At 42.3% G+C, this 13,793-nt stretch overlaps 1 protein-coding gene across 3 annotated transcripts in view; it reads right to left on the reverse strand.

Annotated features, from left to right (window-relative positions):
• Positions 1-329: 329 nt before the first annotated feature.
• Positions 330-13,793, reverse strand: part of LOC112068447 (uncharacterized) — a 19,600-nt gene continuing 6,136 nt past the window's right edge. Inside the window, exons 2-15 of one of the 3 annotated variants that reach the window (XM_070438160.1) lie at positions 12,033-12,181; positions 9,994-10,036; positions 9,814-9,909; positions 9,494-9,606; positions 9,286-9,361; positions 6,841-7,028; positions 6,661-6,713; positions 6,461-6,552; positions 5,594-6,344; positions 3,941-4,049; positions 1,379-1,441; positions 1,162-1,281; positions 904-1,005; positions 330-590 (exon numbers count right to left, since the gene is read on the reverse strand). In XM_070438160.1, the coding sequence (XP_070294261.1) occupies positions 914-1,005; positions 1,162-1,281; positions 1,379-1,441; positions 3,941-4,049; positions 5,594-6,344; positions 6,461-6,552; positions 6,661-6,713; positions 6,841-7,028; positions 9,286-9,361; positions 9,494-9,606; positions 9,814-9,909; positions 9,994-10,036; positions 12,033-12,099 (1,863 nt within the window). In that variant the 5' untranslated portion in view covers positions 12,100-12,181 and the 3' untranslated portion in view covers positions 330-590; positions 904-913. Of the gene's footprint in view, positions 591-903; positions 1,006-1,161; positions 1,286-1,378; positions 1,442-3,940; positions 4,050-5,593; positions 6,345-6,460; positions 6,553-6,660; positions 6,714-6,840; positions 7,029-9,285; positions 9,362-9,493; positions 9,607-9,813; positions 9,910-9,993; positions 10,037-12,032; positions 12,182-13,793 lie in introns of those variants that run through there. The other 2 variants (XM_024135608.2, XM_024135609.2) reach the window with 2 other exon arrangements.

Raw genomic sequence — 13,793 nt, forward strand, 5'->3', positions numbered from 1 at the left:
TAGCCAGGCGGAGTTGACAGTTCTGCCACGAAGTAGAAATGTATGAATATGTATGAGAGAACAAGATTAGTGTGAGAGAGAAGTAGAGATAGGTGTTACAGAGAGAGAGAGAGCGAGAGATAAAGTAGGTGCTCTAGTACAGTGTCAACTGCCCCTGTTTGGCCTTCTGAGACAACAGCAATGCTGGGAAGTCAGCGTGAAATACATTCTTTATCAGTTGGAGGATAATTGAATATTAATCACAAGGTTATTATCTAGCTAGTCATTATCAAGGTTATTATCTAGCTAGTCATTATCAAGGTTATTATCTAGCTAGTCATTATCAAGGTTATTATCTAGCTAGTCATTATCAAGGTTATTCCATTGAAATGCATAACGCCCACTAGCAAGAAGCCTCTACTGAAAGGACAACAGTCAGATGGAAGAAGTTCTGTTCAAGTCTTTGACACTGTCTGTCCCTCTGCTCCAGTTCCAGCGAGGCAGACATCTTCATTGCACTGAGGGCTGGTGAGGAGGGTGGAATACAGCCGATAGAGGTCCTCCTGGGGACCACAATGCCTTGATCCTTTTTTACATCGAACGTCACATGGCTGAGGGAAGAGGAACAACAAAAAGAGGTTGAGGTCTAAGTGTAGTTCTTCTTTTACTCTCTTAATAAATGTCATTCAACCCGTGTTTCAGCAACACAGAGCTACAGGCCAAGGGCTTTATATGAAGACAATATTTTGATGCACAGTTGGTCTCACTACCCCCACCCTCTCTTTTACTCTATTCTTAGGTGAGGGACATTTCCTGTGAAAATAACACATTCTACTGACAATTATGTGTTTGCATCTCGTTGTGACATTCTGGCAACTTCTCAGACATTCAGTAAGCACAGTATAGTGCGTGTGAGCTACAGACCTGTGTGATTTTATCCTTGACCGGTCATCTGTGTCACTTCGGTGGGCTCTTGCCCAGTTACTGTACTGAGAAGGTTGATCCTCTTTTCCTTCTGATGAGGAACTAGAGGAGAACAAGAGAAAAGAAACCCACAGCTTGATACAAGACACACATTTGACTTCATGTGTGATCTTTCTATCTATTTCTCTTTCACTTTCTCTCTRGCTCTCTCTCCCMCTTMCTCTTCCCCTTCTCCCCCCTCTCTCTATCCATCCTTACCCTCTGTGTCTGTGTCCAGCCTAGTCCACTTCCTCTTGGAACTCTGGCTGCTCTCTGACCCAGACAGACTGCTCTCCACTTCCAGGTCGTCTGAGTTGCTCCCTGCAGCAGTGCCTTGGGCTGACTGTAAATGTCAAACAATGACAAGACACTAACTGTCAATAACCTCAAATCAGTTTCAGTTTACAGACTGTGGACATATAGGGAGAGTAGACACTTGCCTTGCCGTTGGAGTAAAGATTATTCTGTAATCCATAATTCAGAGCCTCAAGGAGCACCACTGTAATTACAGAGAAACATATCAAACAAAAAAATTGTTTCTCCCAGTCTTCACCCTGGTACACACCCAAACTACGTACCACGAAGGCTGCCGGCCACCAGCTGGAATGGCTGGATAAGAAAACAGGGCTCACAGTACATGCATATAAGGAACATGTCTCAAACTACAAAGATGCTCTCCACAAGACCAAGTCTACCCACTACTCAAACATAATCAGTAAAGGTCATAATAACCTGAGAGTTTTCTTCTCCACAATCAAAAAGCTARAGTACTACAGCCACAGAATGACTCCCCCCTCAATGCTTCAGCTGACCTCTGTCATCAGTAGCTGGACATCTTCCAAAACAAAATAGACACTAAAATAGATACGGCTCAAACAAAGTCCACTGAGTGAGCTCCCTCCATAGCCTCGACTCAGCAACCATTTCCTCCCTCTCCGCCTTCTCCCCTCTTGATGCTGAGTTCATCTGTGGTCTAGTCAGCAAATCCAAAGCTTCAACCTGCTCACTTGATCCTATGKCCACTTCCCTAGTCAAGACATGTCTTCCTGCAATCTCTCCCCTCACGGTTGTTAATGTGTCCTTCTGTTTTGACACTGTTCCTCCTGATCTCAAACTGGCTGCTGTCCCACCCATTGTGAAAAAACAAGGACTTGACCCAGCTAACCTCAACAACTACAAGCTAATATCCAACATTCCCTTCATGGCCAATGTACCTTCCCAACTCCATTAGCACATGGCTTCCAATAACCTCTTTGAGCCTCTTCAATCAGGGTTTAGGGCCAATCACAGCATGGAAACGGCTCTGGTTCAAGTGGTAAACGATCTCTACTACTAGTAGATTACTCTGGCTGACTCTAGCAATCTAAACCTCCTCATCCTACTGAACTTATCGGCTGCCTTTGACACAGTTTTCCATTCCATCCTCCTTGAAAGAATGGAGAGGCCTCGGGTAATTATCGGAACAGCCTAGTTCAGGTCCTACCTGTTGGACAGGCAGCAGTTAGTGACCCTGGGACACTTCAAATCCGCCCATTATGCTGTCCGCCAGGGAGTCCCCCAAGGCTCAGACCTAGGGCCTCTCCTTTTCATCATGTACATCCTACCCCTCGGCCAAATCATCCATCAATACGGTCTGCAATCCCACTGTTACGCTGATGACATGCAAATCTATGTTCACTCCAAACCCACCTCTGACCTCCCCCATCATCACTCAAGAAATAAAATCATGGATGAGTTCAAACTTCCTGAAGCTCAACAGCGATAAGACAGATGCCATGTTGGTGGACCCCAGATTTCTCCTGAAGAAGGTGGAGGAGTTCGAGCTTAACATCGACATCTGCTCTATCCGTCCTGCCTCCTAGGTGAAGAATCTGGGGATCATTCTCGATTCTTCACCCTCCTTTGATGCCCACATTAAAAACTCACAAAATCTGCCTTCCACCATCTCAAGAACATTGCCAGACTCCTCCCCTCCCTTGGAAACTCAATTGCTGAAACCATTATACAGGTGTAGGATGTTAATTTGATCACCCTGTTGTAGGATAACTTTTAGTGTATTTGAGGTTTTAAAAAGCTTTTGCATTATGTAATTTCCACTCCGAAATGTCAGGGTTGATTTTCCCTTACAAAAAATGTAACAACCCCTACAGAAAGAGCCATTAATTATAATCCACATAATAATTCACACTTCCTGTTGCTGCAGGATTATTGCCCTGCCGTAGCAAACTGGCTCGAATTAAGATCCTACATCTGTACATGCCTATTTTACCTCACACCTGGACTGTTGCAATGCTCTCCTGTATGGACTCCATACCAMCTCCCTCAAAAAACTTCAGTACATCCAGAACTCAGCCGAGAGATTCCTCACCTGCACCCAGGGGCAGACTGGGCAGACGTGGCAATTGCCTCAGGCCTTACATCATTAAATAATTTCTCCTTTTGAGCCCCCCTCCCCCACCCCCCCATGCGCCACTCGAGGTCCTCATATCAATATTCATATAATCTCATAATAGTAGAAACAAGTATCATTAATCACCTACGGACTGGTTCATAATAATGGACTTTTCCAACCTGAGTTCCCACACGTTGTTTCACATGATATGATTGCAAACGTGACTTTCCTTGAAATTAAGTTGCGGCAATGAGGTGGTTCCAGAATGAGGCAGAGAAAAGAAAAATAAAGTAATAAGATTTCATTTCAACAGTGTTAATAGTGTTTTTTAGAAATTCAAGGGTTTGACAATTCAAGGAGTTGGTCTGATGGTGCAGTCTGATGTCATCGGCCTCCCCCTTGATTGCGGCAACAATACAGAAGCAAGTGAGGACAAAATAGGAACTTTTTGGGGAGCCATGCTACTTTTTGTAATAGACATGTTTATATTTAATATTTTATTATTTCCTTGTGTATCTTGAAAGGTSCAAATAAAATGTATTATTATTTTTATATGTACTTGTACTTCTACACATACACATTCAGCCTTGTCGCAGTGTTCTGTACCTGGACGCATTGAGATGGTCAGAACAGGGCCTTTCCTGTCCTCAGAGTCCCTTCCTGTTCTTTTATCTGCTTTCCCGTCAGCTTCCTCCATCTCTGATTGCCCTCCCTCCTGTGGATGGGGTTAGACATATCACATTACTAAATCACACACGTGTGTGTCAGTGGGGGGTCCTCAGAGGAGGAAGGGGAGGACCATCCTCCTCAGTGAATTTCAAAAAAAWMMWAATGGAAAAATATTGAAAAAGTCATCCTTTTTAGATAAAACTATACTAACTATACTATACTAACTATTCACACATCACCAAATAATTTATTAAAACACACTGTTTTAAAATGAAGGTCGACAGTAGCATCAACAGCACTCTGTWGGGTAGCACCATGGTGTAGCCGGAGGACAGCTAGCTTCCATCCTCCTTTTGGTGCATTGACTTCAATACAAAACCTAGAAGGCTCATGCTTCTCATCCCCWTCCATAGACTTKCATAGTAATTWTTACAACTTCTGGAAGACATCCTCCAACCTATCAGAGCTCATGCAGCATGAACTGACATGTTGTCCACCCAATCAAAGGATCAGAGAATTAGTCTAGTACTGAAAGCATAAGCTACAGCTAGCTAGCACTGCAGTGCATAAAATGTGGTGCGTAATTGACTCAGTTTCACTTACTTAGCTAGCAAATGCAGCTGGCTAGTTTAGTTACTGTAACACCCGGCTCAAACAGAGGGATGCTATGTTAGCTAGCTGGCTATGACTTTCCAACACAACACTGGAACTCTTCCAAGTCAAGTTAAGCTTTTGGTTTAATCATTTATTTCCACCGGGGTTAGCCGGTGTAACTGCTTACTGCCTATATACACTGTAACGTTACTGCATGATTGTAGCGGGTTTACTAACACATTAGTTCTATTTGCTATGTTGACTAGGACGTTACTTTAGCTAATATGGGGACAACGATGTAGGCTGTGTGTAGCGGTTATGACATGATTTGGCTTGGAAAGTTTTTTTMGTCTGGTGACATACATCTGATGTGTTGTTCATTGAAGTCCACAAACAAAGGGAAAAGGTGAGAGGAGGAGAGCGCATAGAGGCGAGAAGGAATACAATGTGGCTGCTATGAAAGTGAACTGTGTTTATGTGTGATCAGGGATGTATTCATTCCGCCGATTCTGTTGAAAAACGTTTCTTAAACGGAAGCAAACGAAACGGGGATAAAAATACCTGCATTTGTCCAATAAAAACTTGCATTTGTCCAATAAAAARMTGCGTTTGCAACTGTTGGACTAATGATTACACCCTAAATAAGCTAGATGTAGGCAAGAGTGTGCAAGGCGGTATTGAATGTGTCACTGTCTGTCCATGTGTCACTGTCTGTCATCTCAAATTTTTCTCTCGACKTGTGTGCACCTACGTTGTAAACTTTCATTCATAGGCTAGGTTGTAGCAACCTCATGATGGGTATAGGGTGAATTCAAGTATCATGTAGTAGCCTAAACCTATCAATGTTACATTGAAATGGGTGAATGGAGTGTGAATGACAGTCATCCAACATGCTGTAATAGATYGGAATAATGCCATGGTCATGAAAAAAACCACTGGTGTGTGTTGGCTTGTCTATTTCACACGTTCATTGACAGGAATGCTTCCGTAAAGTACCTTGAGGTTGTGATCACTGGGGCTTTGCCTCTGTTGGCTGGAGAGAGGTGTAGAAGAGGAGGATGAGGGAGGAGCAGGTGGAAAAGAAGAGGAAGAGGGAGGACTGTCCTGGATCTGTGGGGAGGAGTCTGTCCTCGTGGCCCTGTTAGATGTCTCTCCCTCTATGTACACATCCTGCAGTGTGGGGCTGTGCTTGCTGTCCTGTGGTGACTTACTGCTTTTGAACCTCCCAGGACCAGACAGGTCCAGAGGAGAGTCAGCCCCTTTCAGTCCCTCCCCAAACACCCTRTCTGGCTGCACCACCACATCCCGACATGGGTTCTGCACCCCCRGTCTGTCCTGGTCCTGGACCCGTGMGGCTGAGCTCTTCCCAGGCTTGGGCCAGGCCTGCCCAGTGCTCTGCCCCATGCTCTGGMTGTTGCTGCTGCTCTGCTGGTGGAKGGTCTGGAAGTTGGGGTTAGGGTTGGGGTGGACCACTAGGCCATCGCCAACAGAGGTGGGCAGGGTGCCCCAATCAGAGTGCTCGGGCAGGGGCCAGGGGACAGAAAGATGGGCACTCTTGATAGGAAACGGACGGTAGGGGACCGGGGCATGGACCAGGTCACATTTTTGCTTCTCATCTCCAAGTAGAGAGGAGGAGGATAAAGAGGAGGAAGAAGGGAGAGGGTTGTTCTTCAGGACAAACAGGTGGGGGGGAATGTAGGGAGCGACAGGGTAGCGCTGCTGGCCAATTGTTTCCACACTATGGACTCTAAGAGAAGGGAAGGATGGGGGAAGAGGYGAAAGAGAGGGAAGAGAGGAAAAGGTTATAAGGTAAACGTGCTTCTCTTTTCTCTATCTTTTGCTGTTATTGCCTCACTTGCTCACCTCTTCTCCCCAGTGTTGCCTCTGGCTGTACTTTGCTCTGGCCTCAATGCTTGTGGGATGGGAGTGGACATGGACAGAGGCTTATGGGATTTCTGTGTGCGTTAAGAAGGGAGATGGTGGCTGAGAGGGGACATTTTGACTTGTTCTATATTGATCCATTCAGCTAATGATTTGTTTTTAAGACAAACAAAATCACTTACATAGGATTGTTTTCCATTCCATCCCTTCACATGTCTATGTTCAAGTAGTGTCTCTATTTTGTCAAAAAGCCCAAAGAAGAAAATAAATCCTGATGATTATACTGGTGATAATGATGAGTTATCATTAATTGACTCTAAATACTTTAAGTTCATGATGAGAAGTGTATTCTTTCCTCTCACCGTCAGCTCCAAAGGAACGTCTGTGGCCCATCTCAGTATTGACTATGGACAGCCCCGCAGTGGCGCCCTCTGGTGGCTGGCTGAGAGACCTGATGGCTGTGGTGTGTGGCACAGCAGAAGGTGAAATGTCAGCAGACGGCCTGACCTCCGGGGTTGCATCCTGGGAGGAGGAATGTCCACTCTGACCTCTGAAATGACAAGAATGTTATGCTCCAACTAACAAGACAAAATCACATGTATTCACACAAAGTTACACACAACAATAGGCTCAGTTGTAATAAAACATTGGCTGTGTATACAAAACGATAAGATAATCTTCCTAATATTGATTTGCACCTCCACCCCCCTTTTGCCCTAAGAACAGCCTCAATTCTTCGAGGCATGGACTCTACAAGGTGTCGAAAGCTTTCCACAGAGATGCTGGCCTATGTTGACTCCAATGCTTCCCACAGTTGTGTCAAGTTGGCTGGATGTCCTTTGGGTGTTGGCCCATTCTTGATACAAACGGGAAACTGTTGAGCGTGAAAAACTCCCAAGTATTGCAGCTCTTGACACAAACCGGTGCGCCTGGCACCTACTACCATACCCCGTTCAAAGGCACTTAAATCTTTTATCTTGCCCATTCACCCTCTGAATGGCACACATACAGTGTGTTCAGAAAGTATTCACAACCCTTAAACTTTTCCACATGTTGTTGTGTTAGAGCATGATTTTAAAATAAATGGATTCAATTGAGATTTTGTGTCACTTGTCTWCACACGATACTCCATAATGTCAAAGTGGAARTATGTTTTTAGAATTTTTTYCAAATTAATTTAAAACGAAATGCTGAAATGTCTTGAGTTAATAAGTATTCAACCCCTTTGTTATGGCAAGCCTAAATAAGTTCAGGAGTAAACATGTGCTTAACAAGTCACATAATAAGTTGCATGGACTCAKTCTGTGTGCAATAATAGTGTTTAACATMATTTTTTTMTGACTACTTGTGTACCACACACATAATTATCTGTAAGGTCCCTCAGTCAAGCAGTGAAATTCAAACACAGATTTAACCACAAAGACCAGTGAGGTTTTGCAATSCCTTGCAYAGAAGGGCACCTATTGGTAGATGGGTAAAACATTTAAAAGCAGACACTGAATATCCCTTTGAGCATAGTGAAGTTATTAATTACACTTTGGATGGTGTATCAATACATCCAGTCACTACAGAGATACAGGGGTCCTTCCTAACTCAGTTGCCGGAGAGGAAGGAAACCGCTCAGGGATTTCACCATGAGGCCAATGGTGACTTTAAAACAATTACATCGTTTAAWWYCTGTGATAGGAGAAAACTGAAGATGGATCAAAAACACTGTAGTTACTCCACAATACTAATCTAAATGACAGAGTGAAAAMAAGGAAGCCTGTACAGAATACAAATATTCCAAAACATGCATCCCATTTGCAATAAGGCACTAAAGAAATAATGCAAAAAAAAATGCTAATAAATGTACTTTATGTACTCAACACAAAGCATTATGTTTGGTGCAAATCCAACAACACAAATCACTGAGTACCACTCTTCATATTTTCAAGCATGGTGGTGGCTGCATCATGTTATGCGTATGCTTGTCATCGACAAGGACTAGGCAGTTTTTTAGGACAAAAAGAACTGGAATGGAGCTAAGCACASGCAAAATCCTAGAMGAAAACCTGTTTCAGTCTGCTTTCCAATAGACACTGGYAGAAAAATTCACATTTCAGCAGGACAATAACCTAAAACGCAAGACCAAATCTAAACTGGAATTGCTTACCAAGACAAAATGGAATGTTCCTGAGTGGCTTAGTTAAGGTTTTGACTTAAATCAGCTTGAAAATCTATGGCAAGACTTGAAAATGGCTGTCTGGCAATGATCAACCACCAAGTAGACAGAGCTTGAAGAACTTAAAAAATAATAATGCAAATATTTTACAATCCAGGTGTGCAAAACTCTTAGAGACGTACCCAGAAAGACTCACAGCTGTAATTGCTGCCAAYGGMGATTCTAACTAGTACGGGTGTGAATACTTATGTAAATGACACATTTCTGTATTTCGTTTTCAATACATTCTCCAAAATGTCTAAAAACATGTTATCACTTTGTTATTATGGGGTATTGTGTGTAGATGGATGAGAKTTTTTGTTGTTGTTGTTGATTTCAGGCTGTAACACAACAAAATGTGGAACAAGTAAACGGGTATGAATACTTTCTGAAGGCACTGTACACAATCCATGTCTCAACTGTCTCAAGGCTTACAAATCCTTCTTTAACCTGTCTCCTCCCCTTCATCTACACTGATTGAAGTGGATTTATCAAGTGACATCAATAAAGGATCATAGCTTTCACCTTGATTCACCTGGTCAGTCTATGTCATGGAAAGAGAAGGTGTTCATAATATTTTGGACACTCAGTGCATATAACTCACTCTTGTGCTCCTCTCAGATGACTGATTTCTTCTTGCAGTCTCTGGTTCTCCTTTTTCATTTRGTTCATCTTTCCCACTACAAAATAACCCACAGTCCATGGCTAATGTTTAAGTACTATACTGTAGCTATAAAATAAGCATTATTGTTGGATCTTTACACAATGCTTGAGATGCATGTGAAGGAGGGGTTGATGTGTTAGCTAGCTACCCAGGATGGAAATATGATGGAGGCTCTGGATCTGGGAGGTCTCATACTCCTGCTGCCTGCGCTTGGCCACGTCCTGAGTGACAGTACACCTGTCACAGAGCCCTGCCCTCAACCTGCAGCACAGAGGTCACCAGGGGGTCAAACATTGACACACATTCAGCTACAAATTGTGTTAAGATAGCACACACACACCCTATTTTTATATTTCTCGTGGTTTCAAGTTAAGAATTTCACTGTACATGTGCATGTGAAAAATAAAACGTTAAGCTAAAAATKCTAATATAGAATACCAAAACACAGAGACATACAGAGGGACCCACCTATTTTCCAGCTGTTTGATGTTTTCTGTAAGTAACCGCTGGTGCTCTTTCAGCTGTTGGTTCTTGTTAAACAGCTCTTCCATTTGTTTTGTTTCACTACTCAGAGTAACACACCAAGAACTGCCATCACTACATCTCCCATATATCAACATATCACCTTTAATAAAGTGCTTTACTCACCAGCTGTTTCTATTGTTCAGCTCCTGAAATTTCTCTAGCCATCCTAGAGCGAGAGAGAGAGAGAGAGAGAGAGAGAGGGAAGAAGTAGAAAGAGAGAAGAAGAGAAGAAGAAAGAGAAGTAGGAGACGAGAGAGAGAGGAGAGAGAGAGCGAGAGCAGCAGAGAGAGAGAGAGAGAGAGAGAGAGAGAGAGGGGAGAGCGAGAGGAGGAGGCGCGAGGAGAAGAGAAAAAGAGAGAGAGAGAGAGAGAGGAGAGAGGAGAGAGGAGAGAGACGAGAGCAATGGAGCCGCGAGAGAGAGAGAGAGAGAGAGAGAGAGAGAGACAGAAGAAGACGAGAGAGAGAGAGAGAGAGAGAGAGAAACATGTCAAATAGCTGTTTTCACATGTTGAGCTTCAATTTTACTTGTGAAACCACATTTTTAACATGTATTCAATTTAGTGTTCACATGTTTACACCACCTTTTCACGTGAGGAGAATMACATGTCTTTCACCTCACATGTGGAATTGCACGTTCACATGCAAAAAACAATCACATATAAAAATCTAATTTGCAGTTTCATATGTGAAAAATGTTCAAGTGAACTTGCAATTCCAGACATCAAAGAAAATGAAAATCAAATTGAAAGTTTCACATGTAAAAAAACTCCACCTATATTCAGAATTTTTTTAAATTATGTAAATGTAAACAAACACTGTATAGCCTAAAAACATTGTTAAACAATCATTTTGATATCATGGATGGTCAGTCCGTTAATTGTAGTCTATGGATTTGAGTTGTTGCGTTTGTAGAGCGATGGGTAACGATGCTTCGTGGGTSACTGTTGTTGATATGTGCAGAGGGTCCCTGGTTCGCGCCGGGGTATGGGCGAGGGGACAGACGTAAAGTTATACTGTTTTTCAGCCCCATTGCTTTTTACCGAAACTGTGGCTGGGAGGGCACTTTGTTAATGTTTCAATTAAGGATTGACACTTTAAACACCTTTAATATAGTCATAGTGTTATTATATTGTGCAATCCTCAAGTGAGTGAGTTACTTTTGTGCCATTAATATCCAGTGTTGGGGAGTCGTAGATCAACTAGTACTTTAACAAAATTCTGCAGTAGCTTGGTAGTATTTTRGGTAGTTAATTAAAAACAATTGCCATGTAGTGGTGTAGCTAWCTACTGGAACTTTACACTACTTTTCTTTGCTAAAATAAACTAAAACGTGGGTGAAGACGGCATCAGACCTGCCTAATTCTCACTTGAAACATAGTTGTGTTCAATAGGCTAAATAACACATCCTGTTAACATCTGACTCCAGAGTCATCTATTCTTGCAATGTGTAGTGTGTGACATTTCATATTTAGTATTATTTAAGTACTTTGGATGTAGTGAACTACTTTTTCAAAGTAACTTTAGTGTAGTTTAACCTTTTCCAGTGTGAAATAATAGAATGGTAAACCATATTTTCAGAGTGGCTTCCCCAACACTGTAAATAGCAAACAAAACTTCTGATGTCGAGATCAACATTCTTAGTYTTGCAAACAAAAATAATGATATTGAAAGCAAAACATAAACCCAAAAGTATTGATTTTTTTCCAGTTGTAAGTTTTGGCTCATTCATTCTAGCAACATAGAAACATACCACCACCCTTCATCCCATTGCTGATTTGCCTAAGCAGGTTCGGTCCTGGATGGGAGACCAGATATTGCTGGAAGTGGTGACAAATAAATGTGTGTTTGTTTGTTTTTCAGGTGAAAAATGTACATGTGAAACTTCACGTGTCAAAGAAACACATCTMACTTGTGAAAATTTCACAGTAAAAAATGAAAAAAATCTAATCACGGGGAAAWCTTCGCGTGATTTCCCGAGAACCACATGGCTATACTTGCATAGTTAAGTGCTACACATTACAGACACTCAGCTTCCAGTATTACAAAGACATTATTTGCTGTTACAAAGACATAATAAAGTTGTTAGTCCATTCACTCTTTTGTTTTGACTCACGTCTCAGAGTATCAGTGACACTGATACTGCTGGAGGATAGCTCACTCACCTTTGACTTCTCTCTCATGGGCCTCCCTCAGTTTGTGGAGGAGCTTGTTGAAACCCTCCAGTGCCATGGTAACACTAGGCTGTCACAGCTGACCTGGACACAGAGCCCCTCTTTCGCTCAGCTGTCATCCACTACAGCAATGTCATCAACTGGGGAAGATATTCCAACCAAAATAGTTAACTGTACATTCAGATCTACAGAAGAGCGTGCTAGGGTGCATTCTGCACAGCAGCCCTTAAGGCCGTGCCCTGCACAAACATGAGGGTAAACTTGTACAGAGATATGGGAAACTATAACGTTTTCCGAGAACTGCGCCCAAGGCCTCAATTTGTGTGTGTTTATGTGTGTGTGTGTGTGTGTGTGTGTGGTGTTGTGTTGGTATGTGTGTGTGTGTTGTGTGGTGTGTGGTGTGTGTGTTGTGTGTGTGTGTGTGTGTGTGGTGTGTGTTGTGGAAATAGAGAGAGAGAGAGAGAGAGAGAGAGAGAGAGAGAGAGAGAGAGAGAGAGAGAGAGAGAGAGAGAGAGAAGCACTTGATAGCTGTATACTTCCCTCTCCTATGTTCTAGAATCTAGACTAGAGGTCGATATATAAATCATAGAATATGAAACATTCTTGGTGAAATCTCAATATTGCTGTAAGGTGACAATGCAATCCTGTCATGTGATATCCTCACAATTGGGCCATGAAGCATAACATGTCTGAGGGAAGCAGTATTCCAAGGACATTCATAGGGCATGTGAAGTTGTTGTTGAGATATTGAAGTGGGCACAACTCTAAAGTCACACACATTATTATAATATAAAATATTTGTAATGACTACTGCCTACTTCCCTTTTTCTTTTTCTTTGTACTTATTTTCACCCATATGACGAAGAATCTCAGTACAAAAATGAGATGTTTGAGGGTGTGTCAACACATTCGAAAACACTATTTTGAATTTCGATCAGAGCCGTTCTCTCGGCATGTTGGGATACGTTGACTAACTGTCCCAAACGTTGCAGCGAAGCAAGAGAAGACCTGCCTGTCTTCCACTGCTGGCTGGCTTTCATGGCTTCTTTACTGCACGTCACAAGCTCTCAGTTCAACTGTAACATACACACTTATACAACACTGTATCTACAAGAACATTACAAACACAGTATATTACACACAACTATATTAGGATTTTGACTAAAACCGCTTATTTGATCTAAGTAAAGGTAAATTTGCTCTTATTGATAATTCAGGAAGTTCACAGAACAATAGGCCTGATTTACCCATACAAAAGTACATGTATCTAATGAAATGCCCTGTAAATATCTGTTTGTTTGCTGTAAATGGATACTGACTAGCTGTATTACTGTGTAACTGTGCACTGCATAATGGTGTTTACACAACAAAGTAGGAATTGCAGAGCTCTAGACACTTAGAGAAGAGAATGTTGGGGTACAGTATAAGGATACCGCGAGGTGGTTCAAGAGTCTGTGACACACATAAAGAAATGCAGTCTCAAAGTGTGAATGAAGCCTGAAAAATCAAAGATTTAGCATGCATTTACTGAAATGAGACACAATGGCATTCACACATAGACACACATACATGCATGCAAACAGCAGGTGGCGGTAACAAGGCTACATTTTCTATATCAATAGAAATATAGACTCAGCTATATGGTACCTACTAGTGATGTACGGGTTGACTCATAACCCCCAGTCCCCGCAGCTATATGGTACCTACTAGTGATGTACGGGTTGACTCATAACCCCCAGTCCCCGCAGCTAT

This window comes from Salvelinus sp. IW2-2015, unplaced genomic scaffold (assembly GCF_002910315.2).
Source record: "Salvelinus sp. IW2-2015 unplaced genomic scaffold, ASM291031v2 Un_scaffold516, whole genome shotgun sequence".
NCBI lineage: Eukaryota > Metazoa > Chordata > Actinopteri > Salmoniformes > Salmonidae > Salvelinus > Salvelinus sp. IW2-2015.